General features: G+C 36.7%; 1 protein-coding gene across 1 annotated transcript in view; it reads right to left on the reverse strand.

Moving 5' to 3' along the window:
* Positions 1-5,997: 5,997 nt before the first annotated feature.
* The window catches only part of LOC144973777 (uncharacterized), a 52,447-nt gene continuing 31,850 nt past the window's right edge, over positions 5,998-26,594 (reverse strand). The window contains exons 20-29 of the mRNA XM_078916672.1: positions 24,821-25,001; positions 23,053-23,163; positions 19,331-19,497; positions 17,641-17,701; positions 16,666-16,734; positions 15,790-15,963; positions 14,473-14,541; positions 13,265-13,378; positions 11,467-11,573; positions 5,998-10,419 (exon numbers count right to left, since the gene is read on the reverse strand). Coding sequence (XP_078772798.1) covers positions 10,293-10,419; positions 11,467-11,573; positions 13,265-13,378; positions 14,473-14,541; positions 15,790-15,963; positions 16,666-16,734; positions 17,641-17,701; positions 19,331-19,497; positions 23,053-23,163; positions 24,821-25,001 — 1,180 coding nt within the window. The 3' untranslated portion in view covers positions 5,998-10,292. The remainder of the gene's footprint in view (positions 10,420-11,466; positions 11,574-13,264; positions 13,379-14,472; positions 14,542-15,789; positions 15,964-16,665; positions 16,735-17,640; positions 17,702-19,330; positions 19,498-23,052; positions 23,164-24,820; positions 25,002-26,594) is intronic.

Raw genomic sequence — 26,594 nt, forward strand, 5'->3', positions numbered from 1 at the left:
ATAACTTGGGTTCTAATAGACATAGAAAGAAAATTTAAAGTGGTAAATGATCAGAAAGATGTTGTCTACACCACTGTATACATAACTCAATTTATGAAATTTGCGCATCTTACCGGGTTTTCTCAGCCAGCCACACAAATATATGTGATAGTAATTCTTCGGAATTGGTTTTTTGAGTATTGTAACTTACTTTTACTTTTCTGTGGTATTTCAATTGTGATGTCAATACAGAAATTGAATGAAGTTTTAATGTTGTGATCTTGATACAACTTGTACATTTTAAGTTATTTATCTTTTTAATTTATTAAATGATCTTTCTATAAACGGATCCTTATAGTACAGTTCGTACTCTTAGAACAATTCAGTCGAACAAAGTTGGTATTTTATTGTAGAGGAATCAGTGGGTTTTTTTTTTTTTTTAGGATGTCTCTGATCTTAAAGGCCAGTTCATCTTCTACTTCGTCGTTGTCGTGATGTGGTATCCTCCTGTTTAGGAGGGCCAGTCTACAAAAACAAAAAAACAAAACAAAAACAAAACAGAATTAGTGAGTATGTGATTTAGGCTGTTTCTTCAGTAATAAGCACTTGAAATGTGCAAGGTTTTAAATAATCTGACAAAATGTATTTTTGGAAACATTTATGAAATTTTTAGTTCAACCAGAGCCCTGGTGGTAATCAAATAATGTACTAGGGACAATAGGACTTCTTCACAATTTTTACAAGAAAACCTTTGCTACAGCACCCACAATTGTGTTGCCATCCGTGCTTTTTGTCAATTTAACGACGACAACAGACTGTGCCAAGTTAATGGTAAAACTTGACATTATACCATCAAATCTTTATGACACAAAACATATTCGCTTTTGAGATATGGTAGTAGGATAACAGTTTTGCAGTTCGAGAATATTCTTCCTCCTCCTCCTCCTTCTTAAATAATAATAATAATAATAATAGATCTTAATTGTCCATAAATATGGCAATTTGTCATTTAGTTACACTTGTTATAATGTTAAACGATAACTAAGATTGAACAGATATTTCACTCCTACTTATTTTCTCTCTCTCTCTCTCTCTCTCTCTCTCTCTCTCTCTCTCTCTCTCTCTCTCTCTCTCTCTTCTTTCTTTCACACGTGCGATATACACAACATAAACATATTCATTTCGTTTTCAATTTGTTACGATTGTGGCAATTCGACACCAAAAATTATCATCATTATCAATTGGTCAGTTAATCTTACATTAAATAAATTAATCAGTTAATCAGTCAACGAATCAATCCTTGGTTTTTCTGTACCATATGAAATATTCAAAATTTTTATTGCTGATGGAACGAACGTTGATTTATACTTGTTAGTTCTACATTTAATCTGACAAAACCTTCTCCCAGATGGTAAAAGACTAAATTCATGGTATAAAATATGTTTTTTATTGTTGGTAATTGAGAATGCTTTCCTTTCTATTGCTTTTCCATGAATTCTTTCTACTCCATCAAGAGGATGGTTTATTATTTTTGATGCCTCTTTGATAGATTTTGAAATTTTTGATTTATCTTTAAGTCGGCATCCTCCAAACCATATGGTGCAGCCAAACGCAATTACACTTTTAATCAATGAGTCATAAACTCTTAACATAGTTTTCTTCCTTACTTGAAATGTTCTCAATTTCCTTAGGATGTATAATCTTTGGGCAACTTTCTTAGAAATTATATTAATATGTTGAGAGAAATTGAGGGAACTATCAATGGTTATTCCTAAATATTTAAAATAGTCAACTATCTCAACATCATCTTTACCGATCGCCACACACTTTAAGTCGTTTTTATTTTTTACACCAAACACCTGTTCTTTCGTTTTTCAACATTTAATTCAAGCTGATTTTGTTTACACCAATCGGTGAATATATTTATTTGTTTGAAATAATTCTTTTCGGTAACTTTATCTTTTAATAAGCCAAGAATAGCAGTATCATCTGCATATTTCACTATAAAACAATTTTCAAAGGATGGTCTGCAGTCGTTGGTGTATAAGATGTACAGGATTGGGGAACTCACACAGCCTTGGGGACATCCGTTCGACAACGTTCTTTTGTTGGAGATATGTTCACCCAATTTTACACATTGCGGTCTATGGGTCAGAAACTCTTTATACCATTTAATAAGGTAGTTTGGAATATCCATGCTGCACAACTTTTGAAGCAAAATATCTGTGTTCATGGCATTAAAAGCTGACGAAAAGTCGACAAACAGGATTCTGGCGTAATTCGAGGGCGTTTGGTCAAGGTGTTTCGAGATCAAATTTGTGGCGGTTAATAGTGCGTCTTCAACACTGAGACGTTGCTGGTATGCAAATTGGTACGGATCTAGCAATTTCAGGTCATAACATTTTTGTAGGAGCTCAGATTTTAAAATTTTTTCTAAACATTTCATTACAAGCGATGTAAGCGCCACTGGACGGAAGTCGTTCAATACGGTCGGACAACGCTTTTTTGGAACTGGAACGACAATCGATGTTTTCCAAAGTACTGGCACTGATTGTTCATCGATTGACCTTTGAAAAAGTTTTGTATAAGGTATAGCCAGTTGTTGGTGACAGTTTTTCAAAATAGTTCCGGTAATGTTGTCTGGTCCTGGTGCTTTATGTTCTTTACATCTCCGGAAGAAGGAGCTTACGGTTTCTTCTTCAATATCTGGAGGTGGCTCATTGTCATTTGACAAACCGTTGTGAACAGGTGGGAGCCTGTCAAAACGACAGTAAAAATCATTTAATTTGTTGACATCAGTTTTCGTTTTTCCTTGTGGGAATGTTCGTTTCTTTTGGTCTACTCCTCCCATTTGTTTTATCATCTCCCATGCTTTCCTTGCGCAGCCCGATCTCAGTTGTCGCTCCATTTTATTTTTGTATTCAACCTTCTCTTCTTTTATTGTATTTCTGATCTCCTTTCCCTTTTCAAATTCTAGTTTAATGTCACCACTCATATAGGCAATTTTCTTTTCATTGAGTAAATATTTAAGTCGCTTTGTAACCCATGGCTTATTGTTAGGAAATATCTTAATTTCTTTTTTTTCCACGCATAAATCCACACAAAATGTAATATAACATGTCAAAGTTTCGGTCCATTCATCAATACTGTCACCTTCTACCATTAATGTCTCCCACTGAGTACAGTCAAAACAGCCGTTCAGTCGTTGGATTGCCTCTTGAGTCCAGATATGGCGATATACTACAGTTGGTTTCTCACTCTTTAATTTAGAGATGTACGTCGGTACTAGGTGAATGGTATTATGATCAGATGCGGCTATCGGTTGTTTTTGTAGCGCTTTGTAGGCGTTCTTTATATTGCTATAGCACAGATCAAGCGTGTTGTTTCCTCGTGTTTTGCAGGTGACGAACTGTTCTAGTCCAGCTATGGGCAGCTGACAATGATTAAAATCACCAACAATAATAAGTGGACTGTCCGGGTGACGTAGTAGTAATGACGATACATGCTCATTTATTAATTGGTATGCTTTCTCAATTTTTGCGCTAGGTGGAATATAAATATTAACAATGGTGACAACACGAAACTCTCGAGGCAAGTAGTGTGGACGTAGAGACAAAGAAAGTAGTTCAATATCAGGCGTGTCAATTTGATCTTTTATATTTACAATTTTACACCATCTATCATTCACGTATATGCATAGACCTCCCCCTTTGTTTTTCCCTAATGACGTGTCTCTATCCTTTCTGTACAAAGTAAAATTTGCCAAATCAATACTACTATCGGTGTCCATAGACGAAAGCCATGTTTCCGTAAGACAAATAATGCATGCATTTTTATAATCATAATCAAACTTGGAGAGAGCAATGAGGGTGTCTATCTTATTACGAAGAGATCTAACATTGGAAAGTATTATTGAAGGGAGTGGTGGTTTAGATCCTCGTCTATGAAGTCGGTTTTTCACGCCTCCTCTTTTGCCCCTTTTCCTTTTCCCATTCATTTTCTTTATTATTTCATTGTGGGAAATAACGGCTCTCGGTTGTATTGAAAGTAAGGATGGCTTAAGTCGAAGAAGGTCGTCTCGGGAATAAATATAACTGTCGCCATTTTGTTTTCCTTGAGTTGACATTGATAGAAGAAAATTTTGAGCAGAAGTGTACAATCTGAAGTATAAGCAATATTATTTTTGTAATTCTAAATCATCATACCACGCTTAATATAATATTAAGCGAAGAATAGGTCTTCAATCAACAAATCGCGTAAAAAGATGAAAATAGCGGTGCAATTTTGTGTCGGAAGTAAACATAGCCGCCGCCATTTCGATTTCCTTTGGTCATATGATTCGAACGATTTTTCCGAGGATTTGAAGCAGAATTCTAAACGTTAACGTTTAAAGTACATACCATTTATCAATACGAACAATCATACACTGTTTAATACGTAAATGAGTGAAATGTTGTCATGAAACAAATAAATACCAAAAGAATTCATCACAAGGTGTAACTGTGCGTCGCTATTCAGCGCCATTTCTTCTTCTTCTTCTTCTTCTTCTTCTTCTTCGTATTATTATCATCATCATCATCATCATCATCACCATCATGAAAATGATTATGATGATGATATTGAGAGTATTATTCATATTTAAATAATCATTATCGTTAAGGTCCTGTCAGTTTTTGTTTTTTTAATTCATATTGTCATGATTTTTTGCTCGTCACGATCATTGTCGGATACTGTGGTGCTTTTCCTTTTATGATGTAAACAGAAGAAGGACTTCTTAAGTCTTATTTCTTTTTATATCGCCAAAATTCAATATAAGATAGTTTGTTTCGTTTCTTCTCCTTCGAAGGCCTGTTAAATTTTTTTAAAAATTTCCAGACCATACATGCATATTCTTATATTAATGATTTTTAAATATATTAATTTATTAATATTCTTGTTTTGAATGTCATAATATTTTATTTCTGTCTTTTTCTTTTTTTTTTTTGAATATTACTTTTTCATTTTTCTTTGGTGTCGGGCTTCAAGAAATCGTATTTGTTGCATCTGGGTAAAAAACAGTAAACAAAATAGGTACGCCCTACTTTTCTTGCTGATTGGGTCACGTGATAAGCCTCTCGCATAGTTTTCTGTAATATGGTGGAATTAGTCTTCTTGATTTTGCCCCAGCACTGGCTGAGGTCCTTCATTGAGAAGGAAATAGTCGAATGTAATGTGTATGATTCTTTTTCCTTTTTATTCACCGTGAGATATTTTTCCGTAGTATTGTCATATTGTCGATCATATTGTAGTGGTTAGAGTGTGTGGGGATCTTTTGCAGACTTTGTAATAGTGACTTGTGCAGCTTTGTACTGTGGTCTAGTGGTTTGACACTCAACTTGTGGCCTGTAAGTCCTACATTCGAGTATCAGTATGGATGGTGCAAAGTTTGGTGCTTAGGAAAGGCTCTTAGCTCATATTTTTCTCACTATACTCCGGTGTAAAATGAGTAACTGGCCAGTAACAGTGTTGCCTGCTTTTGAAAAAAAATATAGCTGGCGTCATGTCTCGTCCTACATATTTAGTATGGATAATAATGTGAAATTGAATGTAAGCTTCAATTTATTTACAAAAACATGTCAAATGAACGTTTCGGGTTTCCCCTTTATCAACAAAACAGGATGAATGAAACACCACAGATGTGGTGTTTCATTCATCCTGTTTTGTTGATAAAGGGGAAACCCGAAACGTTCATTTGATATGTTTTTGTAATTAAATTGAAGCTTACATTCAATTTCACATTATTATCTATTTCTTCGAGCTTCGAGCAGCAACATTTACATTACATATTTATTATAGGCTGATGTTGATATTGACTTCGGAGCCCTTGTAAAACACTTTGAGTACAATTAGTGGATATTGCACTATATAAAGGCTCACATATCTTTTTGGAGTTCTCCTGGGATCTACTCTTCTGTTCGCTGTTTGAATTATAGTTGTTTTGGTCTTACATTTTATTGGGCGCTATGAGGGCAGCTTGATTCTATGTCCATTATCTCTTGACTATTCCCCCTGCCTCACGTCTGACCTTTACACGTCAAAGTGCTAATAAACAATTTTTAAAAAATGTCTCTTTATTTTAGATGTCGTCTTTAGATGCAATTTATTCTCATTTTATATTGTGGAAATTGAATATATTTAATTTATTTCATTTACAAGATTAAAAAAGTAATAACCTTTCATTTGACATTATCTGTGTTTTTATCTTTTCTCACCATCATAATGCGACTTTATATTAACAAGAAATGAAGTGAATAGGAAAGTGCCAGAAGACAACAGAGAATACAATTTTGCGACGATGACGGGGGCTCAAACCCGCGACCTTACTGGTACGACTTTATATTCCTTTATAATCCTTCTCATTCACTAAGTGTGAAATTTCCGTTTCATATACAACGCCTTCTAAATATTCTTTTTTTTTGTGTGGGACATTGTGGTCCAGCGGTATGACACTTGCCTTCGGACCTGTATTTCCCAGGTTGAAGTTGTGCTCTGGCAATGCAAAGTTGAGTCTTTGGAAAAGGCCACAAATTCTCTCACCATACTCAGTTGGGCCGTCGACTTGGGCTGGGACCCTGTGTAAGATTTTGTCTATCTATAGGTTGGCAAAGAAACTGACAACTTTGCCATCCGGAAATAAAACGGAGCAACACACAAAACTATGTGTAACCTTGAACGTTTATAGTCTGGTTAATACAGTTTAGTGAGAATTACTCAAACACAGATGGCAAAATACAATAACTATAACAAAGACCTGAGTGACGTCAGCTTCGTTCTATCTATAGGCGAGGTTTTTGGTATGTCTTTTTTCTCTTGAACTTTTCTTTCTTGCTTTGTCTGGCACTATTTCATACACACTTTATATTATACATGAACACGGTAATGTTTGTAGAATGGCTTACACTTACACAGTAACACAAACCCTCCTCCGATCGCTCTGAACCAGGGTTACCAAAATCGATCAATTGTGCTTTTTAACCTTTTTTTTCACACGATTATCCTCATTATACTTGTACGTAAAAAGAGAGCCGCCATGCGATTCTTTTATGTAGGTCACAGAAATATTTACATGTGACACCCAATCAAAAATCGCCTAGAGGCACTATTTTTACGTATCAGAAGAGTGATAGAAACGTGATTCGTGATGCGTGACACATAATATAATCTGCTGAACCTCCTTTTGATGTCGGGGTGAACAATGTACTGAAAATGGCTTGAAGGTCCAAACAATGATATATTATCTTATTTTGTAAACTCCACTAAGAACAGCGAATATAATTTCTCATGACTAGGTTAGTCTCAATAGTTATTATTCGAATCGTTTTCACTTAAAATTCAATTTTTGGAATTCAGAACAACCTGATATTATAGCGCATTGAGTTTGTGGATCACATATCTTATACGTATTGTAAGTGTCATTAACTTTTTAAAAAATTCACACGCACACAACTAAAACAACAACAACAAATATTGAATTGAATACATCTCTGTATTTTAACTTGAATGATAAAAATGGCGTAAAACCGTTGTTTTGTTGATCTTTATCATTTAGTTTTACTCTCTGTGTATAAAGTTCTGCGAACTCAAGTGCATGGAGGAAAGCAAGAGTAGTCGCCCTACTGAAACCGGGGAAAGATCCAAAATCCAAGAAAAGCTATCGCCCGATCTCCCTCCTGTGCATCGCATACAAGCTATTTGAGCGAATGGTTATGTCCCGCATGTCACCCAGTCTAGACGAACAACTGTCTCCAGACCAGGCTCGATTCCGACCAGGACGGTCAACATGTGGTCAACTTCTAAACCTTACACAATTAATAGAAGATGGGTTTGAGACAAAACAGGCCACTGGCACAGTCTTCGTCGACCTCACTGCAGCTATGACACAGTGAATCATAAGATCCTACTCCTCAAAGTGGCTAAAATGATAAAGAATAAGAAAATTGTAAATATTATCCAGTCACTTCTCGAAAACAGGCGCTTCTTTGTTGAAATGGATGGCCGGAAGAGCAGGTGGCGCATCCAGAAGAATGGTCTTCCCCAAGGATCAGTGCTGGCTCCAACACTTTTCAACATATATACAAATGATCAGCCTGAGTTCCCAGATATCCGCCGATTCATATATGCTGATGACCTATGCCTCGCAACACAGGATGTGTCCTTCCAACCAATCGAGAGCAGACTGACAAATGCCCTAGACACCCTTACAAAGTACTACACTAAAAACTCGCTGAACGCCAACCCAGGGAAAACACAAGTGTGTGCATTTCACCTCAACAACCACCAAGCCCACAAAAAACTTAACATCAAGTGGAATGGCCAGACATTAGAGTACAACTACCACCCAGTGTACCTCGGAGTGACGCTTGATCGGACTCTGTCCTTCAGAGAACACGTGAGGAAGACCAAGGCAAAAGTGTCCACGCGTAATGCCCTCCTTGGAAAGCTGGCAAACATGAACTGGGGAACTGACCCTAAAACTCTGAGGACCACAGCATTGGCCCTCAGCTACTCAGCTGCGGAGTACTGCTCAGCTGTATGGGCCCGATCATGCCATGCCTCCAAGCTAGACCCCGAGCTCAACAACGCCTGCCAGATCATAACGGGCCAGCTGAGAGCAACACCATTACCACTGGTCTACCGTGCAGCAGGAATAGCCCCACCACACATCCGGAGGGAAACTCATGCCCAAATACAAAAATACAAACAGGAAATGGACCAGAGACACCCCCTTCCTGACCACAATTGCTCCAAGAGCAGGCTCAAATCAAGGAAAAGCTTCCTCACAGTAGAGAGCCGTCACCCAGACCACTCGGCATTCTTCCGCCTGGAAAAATGGGTAGAATGGGACAAGACAGCAAACGATGCCCTCCAGCCCCCAACAGAAAAACTCCCAGTAGGCACAGACCTCAAGAGAAAAGAATGGGTGGCGTTGAACAGAGCTAGAGCAAAGGTGGGAAACACCGCCACCAACCTCTTTGAATGGAAAATGTCACCGGGCACTGAATGCCCATGCGGTCACCCCAGACAGACCATGGACCACATCCTGTCTGAATGCTCGCTGGGACCGCACTGCACCAATGCTGACCTGAGGGAATGCAACCAGACTGCCCGGGACTGGCTGACTCACTGGCGCGACAAGATATGATGATGAATGTCTTTTTGGCAACTAAAAGTAAGTATATATAAGTATAGATAGATAATGAATAAATAGATATATAAATAAATAAATAAATGATATTTTAAAAAACCAGAATAAAAAGCCGAATGTGTAAAAACACAAGGAAACATCATAAAGGAGACTGACTTGAGTTCGATAGGTAGTAAGTTCAGCTGTGGGTATGAGAGATAATTTGTGCAAGGATTTCCAACCGGAAGCGTTGTAAAGCATTGAATCAGTCGCCAATAATCGTAAGTGTATCTCGGTCTCAGAAAGCGATTTACCTGTTGAATGCCAGGATGGGCCCAGCTGCACTAACCGTGACCTAAAGAGTCTGCTCCACGGATAATGTGGAGTGTGTTCGGTGTTGGGGCGACAAGCTACAATGATGACCTGTTGATCAACTAGATTTGAGGAACATTTTGATATGAAAAAAAAGCGGTAGCACATTCTCACAAGAAGACAATCGGGTTTTACGCTTGCATTTTAAAATGGTTGATGTTGATTGCATTAGCCCTTTCCTTACGAACCATAGAAAAATTGTCACATTCGTTACGATTCACCAACAGTTTTCTCATTCCGATTTCTTTTCTAGATCTACATCACATCATTTAAATAGGATATTTTGTTACAGCTATACAAACTTGAAACAGGCTTGTAGAGCGTATTTTGCTGAAGAATTTTATCTATATACAATAGAATGTGCTTTTTTGCTTTTCTGTTTGAATAAATAAATCTATATTTGTTTAGGATGGGTGTGAAATTTTAGGTAAAATTCTGAAACTGTATGGTAAGTAGAGAGTTAAATTGGACCTTATCAATATTTTATTTATTAAATGCTCTTTAAAAAGACTCATATAGAGAATGAGATTAGCGGAAGAGTAGCGTCCCTTGATTGGACGTCACCCATAGTCTGACGTCACCGGCGGAAAAGTTTTAAGAGAGAGAACGTCATGTTGGTTTTGCGCATGCGTCTCTCGTCCTCGCTTCCGGTGAAAGCGGTTTGAGACACTTCAAAACCAAATTGACGTTCTCTCTGTAAGGTGACGTCCAATCAAGAGACGCAACTCTTCCGCTAATCTCATTCCCTATTGTCACGATCAACTAAAACAAATGATGACTAATCATCTTCCACAAAACTGTCAATCGAATCGTGTGATGATGAGTTGAATCCATGGCCACGTCGACGGGTCAATTTCAATAGGTCCACCTTCATACAGTTCATCGTCTCCTTCAATTCCTTTATCCTGGTCACATAAATAAATGGGGAATGAGATTAGCGGAAGAGTAGCGTTCCTTGATTGGACGTCACCCATAGTCTGCGACGTCACCGGCGGAAAAGTTATAAGAGAGAGAACGTCTTGTTGGTTGTGCGCATGCGTCTCTCGTCCTCACGTTCTCTGTCCAGTAACTTTTCCGCCAGTGACGTCACAGACTATGGGTGACGTCCAATCAAGGGACGATACTCTTCCGCTAATCTCATTCCCTATAGACAGGTAGTTGAATATAAATGGATAAATAGATAATTAGAATCACAAATAGATGAATAAATAAATAAATATGGTCGAGGAATTGGCCTGAATCGCGTAGAGTGCTCGACAGTTTCTTTGGAGTGAATTATTTATTATCCTCACCTCATTTGGTTATTTCCTCCTGCAACGTTGTTTCTTCCATCCGTTGGTATTTTGATGGATTCTTCAGGGAAGGTATGCTGTATAGTAGGGTCCGGCCGGACACTTTTATACAGCATCCAGAAGAATCCATCAAAATACCAATGGATGGGGGAAACAATGTTGTAGGAGGAAATAACAAATTGAGATGAGATGAGGATGATAAATAAATCAATCAATAAATCAATCAATCAATCAATACAATTATACATTCTGATCATATGACATGTGAAAAAGTTTTAGCCAGCTTGAAGAATAAAAAGTACCGATTTTCTTTGCTTAGAACCAACAAGTTGCTCGTTGCTGAGAAGACTTAACATCAGCCTATTGTTCCCATAACCAATCAATCAAACAAACAAAAACAAAACAAAACAACGTTGGCTTAAACCATGTTCGAACCCCGTCTTTTAAATGCAAGCGAGCAGCAGCTATCGGGACATTCATTTATTTACATTAGTTTATATTATTGTGACCTTGTGTAGAATTATCTTAAGTTTCACGGGAAAAGTACTGTTAACTAGACTGATGATGACGATGATGATGAAAATGATGATGATGATGATGATGATAATAATAATAATAATGAAAGAATAATAATGATAACAAAAATGCGTTTTGACTCACTGTTCATTTTGATTATTTATGACTTCAGTTAAACGTTCGATACCGTCTACATCGTCTTCACCTCTTTTAATGAACATCATAGAATCATAAGCGGTGAACCTTCTCAACTGAAACAATAATAGAATATAATTAATTTTGGTGCCAGAGGCAGTAGTAGAAGTAGTAGTAGTTGTAGTAGTAGTATTAGTAGTAGTAGTAGTAGTAGTAGTAGTAGTAGTAGTAGTAGTAGTAGTAGTAGTAGTAGTAGTAGTAGTTAGTATAGTAGTAGTATAGATAGTATTACTAGTAGTAGTATAGTAGTAGTAGTAGTATAGTAGTATATAGTAGTAGTAGTAGTAGTAGTAGTAGTAGTAGTAGTAGTAGTAGTAGTAGTAGTAGTAAGTAGTAAGTAGTATAGTAGTAGTAGTAGTATATAGTAGTAGTAGTAGTAGTAGTAGTAGTAGTAGTATAGTAGTAGTAGTAGTAGTAGTAGTATAGTAGTAGTAGTATAGTAGTAGTAGTAGTAGTAGTATAGTAGTAGTAGTAGTAGTAGTAGTAGTAGTAGTTAGTAGTAGTAGTAGTAGTAGTAGTAGTAGTAGTAGTAGTGTAGTAGTAGTGTAGTAGTGTAGTAGTAGTAGTAGTAGTAGTAGTAGTAGTAGTAGTAGTAGTAGTAGTAGTAGTAGTAGTAGTAGTAGTAGTAGTAGTAGCAGCAGTAGTCAAATGCTCATCCGATCTAGCTGGTAAAATAACATTTAAAAATTGTTATCAAAACATAAATGCACCATCCCTTCATCTGGTGGGCTCTGGGGGTACAACAAATATTATACGCCCTAAGACAGTTCACGAACAAGGCTTATTATACACAATTAATTATTAAAAGAAAGCCCGTGTCAATTAAAATGTATTCAATAGCTGCTTGAATTCCTCCAGTGAAGACGATGAACGTATCTGATGTGGTAGCAACTTTTACAGCTTTGGACCAAACTGCTGAAAGGCGCGTTCACCAGCCTTTATTCTATAGACAGCATGCGCTTGGCTAAGAAGCACACACCATTGCCATCCGGAAGTATAACGGACCAACGCACAAAAACTGTGTGTAACGATTAACTTTTATAGTCTGGATAATACAGTTAAGTGAGAATTACTCATAAACGTGGATGGCAAAAAAAAAAAAATAAATAAATAAATAAATAAAAAGGCCTGAGTGACGTCAACTTCATTCTATATCGTGGTGTTTTCAATTTGAGGTCCTTCGTCGACCGCTGTTGGAAATACCGTTCAATGAAGTTTGAGAGATAAAACACAAATCGACATCGAATCTCAAATTCCAGAGGCCTCCGTGTGAGTGAGGCTTTGTGTTCTAGTGGTATGCCCTTCGGACTGGCAAGTTCCTGGTTCGATTCAGGCTCTGTGCGGCGCAAAGTTGAGTTCTTGGAAAAGGGCTCTTTTCTAACATTCTCACACAGCACTCATCTGCTGGTAACAGCGACTCTCTCGAAAAAAATCTTAATAACCCCTCTCTCGTCATATGTTTTGTCCTGTATGGATAGTGAGAAGGTTGGTTTTGAACCACTTGTAAACCAATTTGAGCATGTGAAATGGATATTGAGTTATACAATGGCTCAAGTTTTGTATGTCTGTGTGCGTGTTTTTGTTTGTTTGTTTGGTTTGTTTTGTGTTGTTTTTTGGTGGTGGTGGGGGGGGGGGGGGGTTGTTTTTGGTAACCATCTTGTATCAGTTCTCTTCAGCACTGTGTCGCAAACTTCTTCTTACCTAGCACTCGAACTTGCTACGTTTTGGTAAAAGTTACAATACATACCAACTTCAACCATTTCGCCTTCTTCTCGTTGGGGAAGACCACATACTTGTCACAGCAGAATCTATTTCTAAAAGCAGGTATGAAGGTGGACTCGACTTCTTCCAGAAATGATACCTTTAGAAACAAGAAATGGTAGCATTAAAATGATATAGACCTACTCGATTTCAAATTAAAAAGAAATAAATTAAAATTCCCTTTATTCATCCCATAAGGGAAATGTGTCTATAGGGTCTATTCCAAGGGAAGACTGGAATAACCCAGGAGTCAGCCGCAGTGCAGAGCCGCAAATTGGGCAAGGGCGAGGTGACTTGCTCAAGGCCACGCAGTGCAGCGGCCGGTGATCGAACTCGGGTACGAAGCAAAGACCGTACCGCATAGCCACGCTGCCCCCCGAATTTGATGTTGGCGCTGATGGCATAGCATAGTTTCTAATGGACATGTTCTCAGAATTGAGAGAAGTTCCCAGGTGCCTTACCAGCAAAGAAAATCTAGGACGTCTGTCAACTAAAACGCCATCTATAACGACGGGAATATGGTCAGGATATGACGAATTTACTCGTTTATTGTACGTACTGCTATGTGGTCTTGTGGTATGACACTCGCTTTCGGATCGGAAGGTCCTGGGTTCGTGCTTCGCTCAGCGCAGAGTTGAGTCCTTGGAAAAGGCTCTTTACTCACATTCTCTCACCGTACTCAGGTGTAAAATGAGTACCTGGCCGTTAACAGCTTTGTCTCTGACGGAGAAAAGTGTATTATCGCCTAATTGGCGTCATGTCTCGTTCTATATGCTACTTTTGCTGTTGGTCAGGGACCATTTGTAAAGCGCTTTGAGCACGTTTAGTGGATAATGCACTGTATAAAAGAAATTTTTTTTACTACCATTATTACTATATATAAAACATGGATACACAATACAATTCAGGGCGCTTCAGTTTTAATCAGCGTCATGGTTTGTATTGTAAGGATGTTGCTTTTGCACCAAAGATTGGACAAAGAAAGAGTAATGCAATCAATAGCGCATTGAAACTCGTTTACCTCGAAGCGAGGACGAGAGACGCATGCGCACAACCAACATGACGTTCTCTCTATAATAACTTTTCCGCCGGTGACGTCACAGACTATGGGTGACGTCCAATCAAGGGACGCTACTCTTCCGCTAATCTCATTCCCTATTAAAGACAAGTAGAAAATGTATAGAATCTACCAACCTGACTTTTCAGTCTTGTAAGGTATGCTCGCTTTTCTACATTTTCAATATCTCCAACAGCAGCACCGATCTACGAAAAGAAGCATCAACACTTATCATGGAACAATTAGGTTTAATCCATTAAAAAAAACAAAACAACGCAGTCCAACAAATAATAAAATCAATTTTTCTATGTAATTGTTTCGTAATTTGATAGGGGGAAGGGGGTATTCAATTCAATTACTATACTTATGTCACTTATATTTTGTGGTAATTTTGTTAGGGTAATTAGTTTTTCTTACATTTGTTTCAATGCCACTGACACAGATTCCTGACATTTGAAATTGTTCGTGGTTAGCTCATACGGTAGAGTCACGCTCTCACTGGCCAGGCGGAGTTGTCGTACCAATAAGGTCGAGGGTTCAAACCCCATCACCGCCGCGAAAAATGTTATTCTCTATTGTCTTCTGGCACTTTTCTACTCACTTCATCTCTTGTTGTTACAATTGAAATAGAGCGATCCAGTCTGTCTTAATCATGGCGTACCTACTATAGTTCGGATGTCAGACCTGCATTTTTGTACACGTCGCATCTATCCAATCTGGGTAGACAAAAGGGACGAAAAACTGCTCCTAAAAAACGCGGCATAAATAACAGATTTGAGGGAGGTTCAAATCAAGTAGGTTATAAAATTGTTGTAGTTCAGATTTCGTTTTCGTTAAGAAGCATTATTATTATTATAGTCTTTGTGCGGCTATGTGGTCTGGTGGCTGACCCTCGCTTTCGGATCGGAAGGCCCTGGGTTCGAACCTCGCTCGGCGCATTGTTGAGTCTTTGGAGAAGGCTCTTTACTCACATTCTCTGTCCATAAATAATAATAATAATAATAATAATAATAATAATAATAATAATAATAATAATAATAATAATAATAATAATAATAATAATAATAATAATAATAATAATAATATAATAATAATAATAATAATAATAATAATAATAATAATAATAATAATAATAATAATAATAATAATAATAATATATCTTTATTGTCCCCCCAAAAAATGGCAATTTGTCATTTGGTTAAACATTTATAACAATACAATATTGACATAGACACACTCACACATGATGCACACTAGTAACATAGTAGTTATCGTAAAAAAAAAAACAAGAAAAAAAAAAGCACAAAAAAAAAAACAAAAAAAAAAACAGGCGATGTCCCGTCCTAAATGTTAAATGTTGCTGTTGGCCTGGGACCCTTTGTAAAGCGCTTGAGCACATTTAGTGGATATTGCGCTATATATAAAAGCTCAATTATTTTCAAAATAGTCCTTACCATCATGTTCATGAATGTGATGTTTAAAACAAGGACGAATATAGGAAAATACAGGTAGGTCTCCGCTGTAAAGGGACTGTTGTCGCCTTTCACAAAGATTTCTCTAAAATTCAGCTCTCCCATCATCATAGCCAGGGCTGTAATTGGGAACACGTCGTCGCCTGAAAAACCAAGCTGTAAAAGGACCATTTTATTACTATATTGTATTGGTAAATTGTCATTTATTGCCTCTATGCACACGCGTACGTATACATACAGGCTGATTATGAGACTTTTGTAAGGCATGCAGAGAGAGAGAGAGGAAGAGAAAGAAAGAGAGAGAGAGGAGAGAGGGGGGAGAGAGAGAGAGAGAGAGAGAGAGAGAGAGAGAGAGAGAGAGAGAGAGAGAGAGAGAGAAAGAAAGAACGAGAGAGAGAGAGAGAGAGAGAGAGAGAGAGAGAGAGAGAGAGAGAGAGAGAGAGAGAGAGAGAGAGAGAGAGTAGTTTTATGTTTTGTTTCGTTATTTAATTCTTATCCTTGTCGGTGTCAAGATTTTTTTTTCTCCTTGGCCGATATTGGCCAAAGACAAAATTGAATTTGATTTCGTGATAACATAGGTCTACATATTTTGAACAAAAATTGCCAAAAAGCACATTTCCTTTCTATTTCCAATTGGACATCTCATATCTGACAGGATCAAAGTGACCAGGGAATATTTAAATATTTGCACATCTGATAACCGGACGCACTTATTTTAACATTGTTGTAATAGAAAATACTTTTCGTTGGTTTGAGAGTATATCCGTTACAACAATGAGACCATAACAATTCGGGTTATCAGACCTGCAAATTCGTGCACGTTGGATCAAAGCAATGTGGTTCAAATCAAAATCCTACCTGTCCTCTCAAGTATATTTTCAACGGGATTGCCATCGTAACGACAAAGAAAATAAGAACAGCACTCATCTGCAGAAAATTGTAAAAAAAAAAAATAAATAAAAAAAAAAAATTATATATATAATATATATATATGTATATAAATGTAGGCTGTAGATACATAATGAATGTTGCAAAAGTGAAATTGCATTCTGAATTGACATAACGATTTACAAAGTGGTATAAAATGAAAATTTGGCAATGTGGCCTAGTGGTATGACGCTCGCGTTCGGATCAGAAGGTCCTGGGTTCGAGCCCCGCTCGGCGGATAGTTGAGTCCTTGGAGAAGGCTCTTTACTCACATTTTCTCACCGTACTCATGTGTAAAATGAGTACCTGACCTTTAACAGCTTTGTCTCTGTCCGAAAAAAAATTAACATCGCCTAACAGGCGCCATGTCCCGTCCTAAATTATGTTAAATGTTGCTGTTGGCCAGAGACCCCTTAGTAAAGCACTTTGAACAAATTTGTTGGATATTGCTCTAAATAAAAGCTCCATTTTAAATGGGACGATGCAAATGGATAAAAGATTGCATGAATTTGTTGTTGTTGACAAGTCTACTGGCATCGTTTTGAATGGCTGGAATTTGAGTTATTATTTGATAGGGGATATTTTGCTTCATAAATAAATAGGTTCATTTAACTCACTCAACCGACTATATCCGTAGTTGACCCAGGATACTTTTACCCCATGCCTATTTATTACATTTTTATGAGACAAATTATAGGCATAGTATCAAAGCTAATGTTTTTCATTTTTGCATGTTAATGGTAGTTGAATAAAACTATCTATGGACATGCTCATTTCTAATACCTTTTTTCAAGTTTTGAAAAGTAGGAAAAATCTCTAGGGTTGAGTGAGTAAAACTCGGGAGAATATTATTGCACACTTAATATTAGCCTGATGATATTTCTAGGATATGAATCCAATAATTACCTTTGTAATGGTCTTCAAAACCTCAAAGAACATGGAAAAGTATAGGCCAATGTAGTCAATCCTGAAATGGAGAAACATCATGGTTTAATTTCATTAGAATGATTTTTAGGGGACAATACGCTTCAACAGTCATGATGTCACTTCCCTCGTAATGACGCATGATAACTTAGTAACACTGGCTCTAAACCATCGGAACAATGGCGGACGCCCTTATGAAATATTTCTCCGTCGAGCCTAAAAGTGTATCCAGAGGGGAAAAAATATTATAAATCTGATCATGTTTTGACTTTTACACATTCTGACTACAAGACATATGAAAAATTCTAGCCAGCATGAAGAATAAAAAGTACAGATTTTCTTTGTTTAGAACCACGATGGCCGCCGTTGCTGTGCGACGTGACATCAGACTATTGAATCCAATTAATGTTAGCCTCTCTACCAGGTTTGTTACTAATATTATGTATCTTTATCAACCCCTTTTTCTAAGATGTTATCTGCAAGGCTTTGCTAAAAACTACTAGACTAGATGTGTGCTTAGTTCTCACTAGATTCGCTCATTCAGACTCTAAACGTAAAAGGTTATGGAGATAAAGATAAAGGGAGTGAATCTTGGCCTAAATAAAAATAATTAAATAAAGTAAAAATATTTTCTAAAATATTATGACAATCTAATATAAATATATATGTATCCTGTGTTTACTTGATAAAGGCCAAGGGCCGAAAAGTCGTTTGTTTGGTGTTATTCGTTCATGAGTCAGATTTACTCCCTTTATATTTATCTCCATTTTATTGACTCATTTAGGCACCTCTATTTATTAGTAAAAGGTAAAATATGGTTTTATCTAATGGTACGATTAATCAGGCGTGTAGAACTAGTGAGTGTTTTACTTTAACACATATCATCGATGTGAATGCCGTGTAGTTTGTGCGATTAGAATTCACTGCCATTTGTTACATTCGGACTAATGGTTATCATGGTTATGTTTCTCGGGTTCTTTTGTGTCGCAACCGCAGTCCATCAGGTACCGAGCTCGATTTTTCCGTCGCGCTGTGCGGCCTTGAGTAAGTCACCTCGCCCTGGCTCATTTTGCAGCTGTTCACTGCAGCAATGCATTCATTCCCTTGGACTAGACCATAAAAACAACTCTCAACAAGGGGCAGCTCATCGTAGCATTACAAAAGGCATAGAACATCACAAAGAACGTTGAGAAAGATCATTCGGTCCATGAATCGTCGGTGCCGTGTTGTATTAGAATCTAGAGTAGGACACATGAGGTACTAGGGAAACTTGAACACTGAATTCCTCCAAGTGAGCGAATTAAAGTTATCTCCCTTAAAAAGTTTTCATGTGTACGCTAATTGATTACATCATGCCATGACCAACATGTTATCTAATAAGTGTGGAAAGTTTCAATTGATTTGATAAAATATTTAAAAAGTTATACAACATCAAAGTTGAAGTGGACAGAAGTTTTGGAACTCAGTATATTTTCATTTTTATTTTACTGGCATAATGATTGAAATACGGTTAGAGAGAGAGAGAGAGAGAGAGAGAGAGAGAGAGAGAGAGAGAGAGAGAGAGAGAGAGAGAGAGAGAGAGAGAGAGAGAGAGAGAGAGTGAGAGAGAGAGAGAGAGAGAGAGAGAGAGAGAGAGAGCGCGAGAGAGAGAGAGAGAGAAATGACAAGTTACCTTTTGAAGACAACAGAGCTGGTATAAGTATATAGCGTCATGCCGGCAGCAAGAAGGCGCCATTGGTAAGCGCAAGGGTATTCACCAATAGGATAGAAGCTGTACAGGATGAGAAGCGTTGCTGACACTGTCGTCAAAAATTGTCCGTTTTTCAAATAAGGCAATCCCTGATAGAAAATGAAAATGACAAAGATTATCATTGTCATTAACTCTCTCCTTACCGACAATTTTCAGTTTTTTTTCCCAAAATGGCAGGCTTACCCTGCAGAAAAAAATGATTATTTAATCAAACAATCTCTCTACAAAACAACTTTATGTTCTTGTAAATTAAACAAAGATCAATGCGATGTACAAAATAAATCTGAATAAGAAATAATGTATATTGAGTCGTTGCAAATATGACGATTTTGATGTAGGTTGTAAGGAGAAGGTTGATTACGTTCTTATCATTAGGTAAAGTTTTACATATCGAACATGAAAAAAATATAGCTGTAAGAGGCATCAACAACTTTATACACTTTCAAAGTGATTTGGCCTTTTTTAACAGTCTATAAATGTATAAAGCAATTTCTTGGATGCATATAATTTTTGTATTCCTCTCGGTAAAATTTGATTAAATTCCGTCAACTGATCTTGATTTTTCCTTTCCACAGTTTGATTCAATCCCTCTTGTTTCTCATGTTTGTTATTGCGTTAAAAAAGAGAATTAAACAACCGCCTTTTTTGTCTAGATAATTTTAGTAAACATAATTTCTGAGATGCTATAAAACATTCTACAGTGTCCGTGTTTAACCAGATGCCACTCTTATCCAAAAAAAAAAAAAAGAAAAAAGAAAAAGAAAAAAGAATATGAGCATTTTAAAAAGAGATAAATATTTTGTCACTTTACTTTCAGTTCCGACAAATTTTCAAGCAAAAGTGAGCCACAAACAATAATTATTAGGTCGCGTTAACCCTATCCTTACCAGCTATTTTCAGAATTTCACACCCACCCAACACAAAAATAGTTTTCTCTTACTCAAACAGAAAAGCAACAAATACATTCTATGCATAATATTGATCAGCAAAATGAAACTTACAACACAGTGTCACGTTTTTATAGCTATAATAAAACATTTTCTTTACATTGTGTCATTTATAAAAGAAATCTGAATGATAGTCGTGCTTGTTGGATCGTAACCAGGGCACTCACAGATCGTAACGAATATAACGATTTTCCTATGGTTGGTAAGGAGAGGATTAACTCACTCAACCCCAACACCGACTATATCCGTAGTTTACCCAGGGTTACTTTTACTCATAGCCCTACTATAATACTGGCCGAAGCACGAGGACGATCAACCGTAGGGGTTAAGGCTATCGTATTCGTTACACAAAGCGGGGAAATTGAATGCGTGATTAGGTACCGTGTGTCGTCGGCAATCAAATTTTCGTCAGTCTTTGTTTCGTTGTATTCATGACGTAACTTTAGTACTGACCAAAGCACGAGGCTCTTGACCACTACCGTTTAGGCTATTGTATTCGTTACACAGGTACCGTGTGTAGTGTGTAGTCAACAATCACATTTTCATCAGTCTTTGTTTCAACTGGCATTGGACACAACCGCTTTGTTTTCTCTCCCTGCTTCGTTCAATTTGCAGGATTTTAAAATTTTATATATTTAATTAAATGAAATTGAGCTTATCGTTGTTGACATTCCGGATTTTAATACTTATATGTTATATATTTAATTAAGTGAAAGTGTGCTTATCATTGTTGACATTCCGGAATTTAATTCGTCATTCTTTGTTTCAACCTAGGTTGGTCACAACCGCTTTTTTTTTTCTCTCGCTTCATTCAATTTGCTGATATATATTTAATTAAGGGGGGGGGGGTGTTAAGTGGAAGTGTGCTTATCATTGGTGACATTCCGGAATTTAGTTTATCATTTCCTTATCGGATTATTTATTTATTTATCACCGCATTTAAGGTAAGATAATGCAATCTTCATCATCAACATCATCATCATCATCATCATCATCATCATCATCATCATCATCATCATCATCATCATCATCATCACATTATCATTATCATTATTGTCATCATCATTTGTCGCTTCCCCAATCTTTTATTATCTCCCAAATATCTTACCTACCCCCTTCCCTCTCCAACATTTTTTCCTGTTATCAATTTGTTGTTCACATAAAATTATCACGACTCCCTTCATCATCTCCTATTCTCACTACTATACTACTATCTAACTACTACTACTACTACTACTACTACTACACTACTACTACTACTACTACTATACTATACAATACTACTACATACCTACTAACTACTCTACTACTACTACACTATCTATACTCTGACTACTCTACTATACTACTACTCTACTACTACTACTACTACTACTACTACTAGCTCTGCTACTACTCCTCTACTACTACTACTACTACTACTACTACTACTACTACTACTACTACATACTACTACCTTCTACTACTACTACTACTACTACTACTACTACTACTACTACTACTACTACTACTCTACTACTTACTACTACACTACTACATCTACTACTACTACTACTACTACATACTACTATCTACTACTACTACTACTAACTACTACTACTACTACTACTACACTACTACTACTACACTACTACTACTAACTACTACTACTACTCACTACTACTACTACTACTACTACTACTACTACTACTACTACTAACTAAACTACTACTACTACTACTACTACTAAACTACTACTACTACTACTACTACACTACTACTTACTACTACTCTACTACTACTACTACTACTACTACTACTACTACTACTACTACTACTACTACTACTACTACTACTACTACTACTACTACTACTACTACTACATACTACTACTACTACTACTACTACTACTACTACTACTACTACTACTACTAGTAGTAGTAGTAGTAGTAGTAGTAGTAGTAGTACGACCTATACTGCCATCACCACCATCGCATTGAAATGCTTCTTTTTCACAAAATTATGTTCGTTATTACTCATCAAGGTTCAGTGTTGACTATCAAACTGCCCACTACTGTAAAAAAAAAGAAACAAACAAAATCCCCCAAAAATCTCTCTCTCTCTCTCTCTCTCTCTCTCTGTCTCTCTCCCTCTCTCTCTCTCTCTCTCTCTCTCTCTCTCTCTCTCTCTCCCATTGTTGTATTTTTAGTCCATCTCAAATAAAGTTTTGTGTACGGATATTTCTAAACAAAGCTTAACTAGTCATCTCATCGTGATTTATAATTTGAATTTGATATAGGCTATTTATTAGTAAATCATCACTCGGACACCTTTAATGAGTTAAACAATTACAACTCGTCTCATACATCACTGCCCCATTGCATACGGTCTTTACTAACTCTCACTAACACTGCCTACACACTACACAGCGCTAGTCAATGGCCTTAACCAACTCGGCTCAAGACACGTGCGACAAGGCCTTTACTCCAGTCGGCCATGCTTTTACTCCATGCCATTACATTTGTCTGAGAAAAATTATAGGTGTCGTATCAAAGCTAATGTTTTTAGTGTTTCCATGTCAATGCTAGTTGAATAAAACTACCTTTGTACATGCTCTTTTTTAATACATTTTTTCCAATGTTTCCAATTTTGAAAAGTAGCAAAAATTTTCAGGATTGAGTGAGTTAAATGGTTCATAAACTGGTTCATACCACCCACCGTTGCAATCAAAAATCGCATTTCCTTGGAGGCCGTGACGACCAGAGAGGCGACCATTCCTATGACGGACACGATGACAAATACATCATTATACTCACGGTTTCCGGAAACCTGAATTGAAGGGAGAAAAAAAAAAAAAAACAACTCCCTGAAACCCATGGAGATTGAGTTTACATCGGTTCCTAGTTCGTGTAGATTTGTTGTTTATTTTCCAATATGGCGTGGTTTCCATAGCAACAGTCAACTTTTTTTCCAAAAAAAAAATGTATGCAATCGTCTTTCCCAAACATATACATTATGGCTGTGCATAGAAGTTTAGGACATTCCATCAAATAAAAAAATGACCCTTTATTGTCGCTCCCCCCCCCCCCTTTTTAAACGGACAATGGATAAGTACTTACTACCTATTAATATATGTTACAGGTCTATCGCAGAGCACTTTCCGCCACATTTAATAAAGCCAGCTATCTAGATCACTGTGGGGTGTTCAGACAGGTAAGATAAATAGATAACCTGGATACAATCCGGGAGCGACACCAGGGCCCCTTTGGTTTTCTAGCGAGTGCTCTATCGACTGACTGAGCCTTTGGAGGCCTAACGACCAACCGTCAAGTATAGTATTACCCTGCCATCTGATTTTTTTTTCTAGAATTTTCCGCAACCACTCCCCCCCCCCCCCCGAAGCTTATTTGCACCCCCCCCCCCCCGACGTTAATTCGCACCCCCTCCCCCCCCCCCGCCTATTCTATTAAATTTCAGCTCACAATATGTGCCGCTGAAAATTCACCAATTTGAAGGAAAACCATTTTATTCATCAAATCAATCTGGCCTAGCATGAAAGAGAAAATGTCCACAATGCGCATCCCCTCCCTCTCTGTGGATTGGTCAAATTGCGCCCATCCCCCCCCCCCCTGTTTTTCTTTGGTCAAATTGCGCACCCTTCCCCCCCCCCCCCTTCTTCTTTGATCAAATATCACCCCCCCCCCTTGCACCTGCTCTCCTTCTATTAAAGTTTGGTCGAAGTGCACCCCACTCCTCGTTCAATTACTCCCCCACCCTCTCTTCTATATGATACACAAGAGTACGTCGGGAAATACATATTAAATGAAATGATGCTATATGCGATTGAGCTATATTTTTGTTCTAGAGGTACAATTAAAAGAACTTGAGGAAAAAGTAAGATAAAGAGGAATTAGTTCAAATAGGGAACAAATGTAGATTCCAAAAGCACACTATCAGCGTACTCAGTTTGATACCATCTTAAAGTTTCATCCACACACCAGCACCAGATCCCACTAAGGAGGACTACATTCAAATGTTTAACTATGCATTCGACTGTTTCCCTCCCAGCTAAAGACTCCAGACCAGGATCAGGAAAAAACAAAGTAATCTCATTCCAAGACAAAGACGGAAAGCAAATTGAAAAACAGATAGAGGGGGATAGGAGACACAGCAAGTACCTCCCTGCCCACTATGGGAGTGAGCTAACTATAATGGGGGCAGCGTGGCTCAGCGGTACGGTCTTTGCTTCGTACCCAAAAGGTAACGAGTTCGATCACCCGCCGCTGCGTTGTGAGGCCTTGAGCAAGTCACCTAGCCCTAGCTCATTTTGCGGCGATGCACTGCGGCTGACGCCTGGGTTATTCCAGTCTTCTCTTGGAATAGACCCTAAAGACAAATTTCCCCTTGGGGATGAATAAAGGGAATTTTATTTTTTATTTATTTTATCATAATATGTGGATAATTATTCATATTTTTGAAAGATTACCTGTACTGTTGAGTTTGTTGAAGTTTCGTTTGTAGATGGTGGAGAAGGAGGGAAGTTGCAGTTCCCGTCAGTTAAATCTGAATCCAACTTGGGCACAGAATGGATGTAAATGAGAGCGAAGACAAAGAACGCTCCTTGGATAATGACATTGAAGGAAAGGTAATACCTCCCGAATGTGTTCCTGGGGGAAATGGAGAAAAAACATGTAATTTGGCCATGGCCATCCCCCCCCCCCTTTCTCCCCCAACCCCCTTCCAAATGTGACCCTCAGCCTCAATACGGTAAAATATCGAGGTGAAACAGGTTCAGGATATTGAGTTTTAACGAGTAATCGTTTAAAACTTCTTCTTCTTCTTCTTCTTCTTCTTCTTCTTCTTCTTCTTCTTCTTCTCTTCTTCTTCTTCTTTATAATAATAATAATAATATAATAATAATAATAATAATAATTAATATAAATAATAATAATAATAATAATAATAATAAATAATAATAATAATAATAATAATAATAATAATAATAATAATATATTAATTATATATTATTATTATATTATTATATATTTATTATTATTATTATTATTATTATTATTATTATTATTATTATTATTATTATTATTATTATATATTGTTATTACTATTGTTATTATTATTATTACATTATCTATTTTTCATTCTTCTTCTTCTTCTTCTTCTTCTTCTTCTTCTTCTTCTTCTGCTTATTCTTATTATTATTATTATTATTATTATTATTATTATTATTATTATTATTATTATTATTATTATTATTATTATAATATTAATTATATATAATAATAATAATAATAATAATAATAATAATTTATATTATTATTATTATTATTATTATTATTATTATTATTTTATTATTATTATTATTATTATCATTATTATTATTATTATTATTATTATTATTATTATTATTATTATTATTATTATTATTATTATTATTATTATCATTATTATCATTCTTCTTCTTCTTCTTCTTCTTCTTCTTCTTCTTCTTCTTCTTCTTCTTCTTCTTTTTCTCCTTCTTCTTCTTTCAGCCTATCCCGCATTTTGCAGGATTGCCATAATGAATGCCACATCTCCATGCATCTTGGTTCAGAGCATCATCTTCCTCCAGGCCCAGTTCTTTCATACCGTCCTTTACCTTATCCCACCATCTAGTCTTTGGGCGTCGCTTTTTCGTCTTACCCGCGAATTGTAAGTCCAATACTTTCCTTCCCACGTTTAAAACTACAATATATAATATTAATATTATGCTTAAATTGTTTGAGGGACGCTATTAAGCGTTCTGAATGTGATATATAGATATATATATATATATATATATATATATATATATATATATATATATATATACAATGTCACATCATATCAGCACTATGGCTTTAAAATGGACCAAGTGTTCCTTAAATTGGAGAATTATTTTATAAAGGCGTCCGCCATTGTTCCGATAGTTTAGAGCCAGTTACTAAGTTACTATGAGTCATTACGAGAGAAGTGACGTCATGACTGTTGAAGCCAATTACTTTTGTGGCCATATTTACAATATTTCGTATATGATTATCAAAGTTTCGATTCCAATAAATGATAACACCTATAGAGCAGTAAAATTAGGTGCCCCAAACGTAAACAAAGGTCGAGAAGCACGTGGCAAACCACATGTTCCTGTCCTTACAGCTCACGTTCCAATGTAAATTATAGAAAAAAATAACCTTTAAAATTTGGCTGTTAGGTGGCAAAAGAAACACATA

This window comes from Berghia stephanieae, chromosome 5 (genome assembly GCF_034508935.2).
Source record: "Berghia stephanieae isolate SIO BIC M18660-M18661 chromosome 5, UCSD_Bste_1.3, whole genome shotgun sequence".
Taxonomy (NCBI): domain Eukaryota; kingdom Metazoa; phylum Mollusca; class Gastropoda; order Nudibranchia; family Aeolidiidae; genus Berghia; species Berghia stephanieae.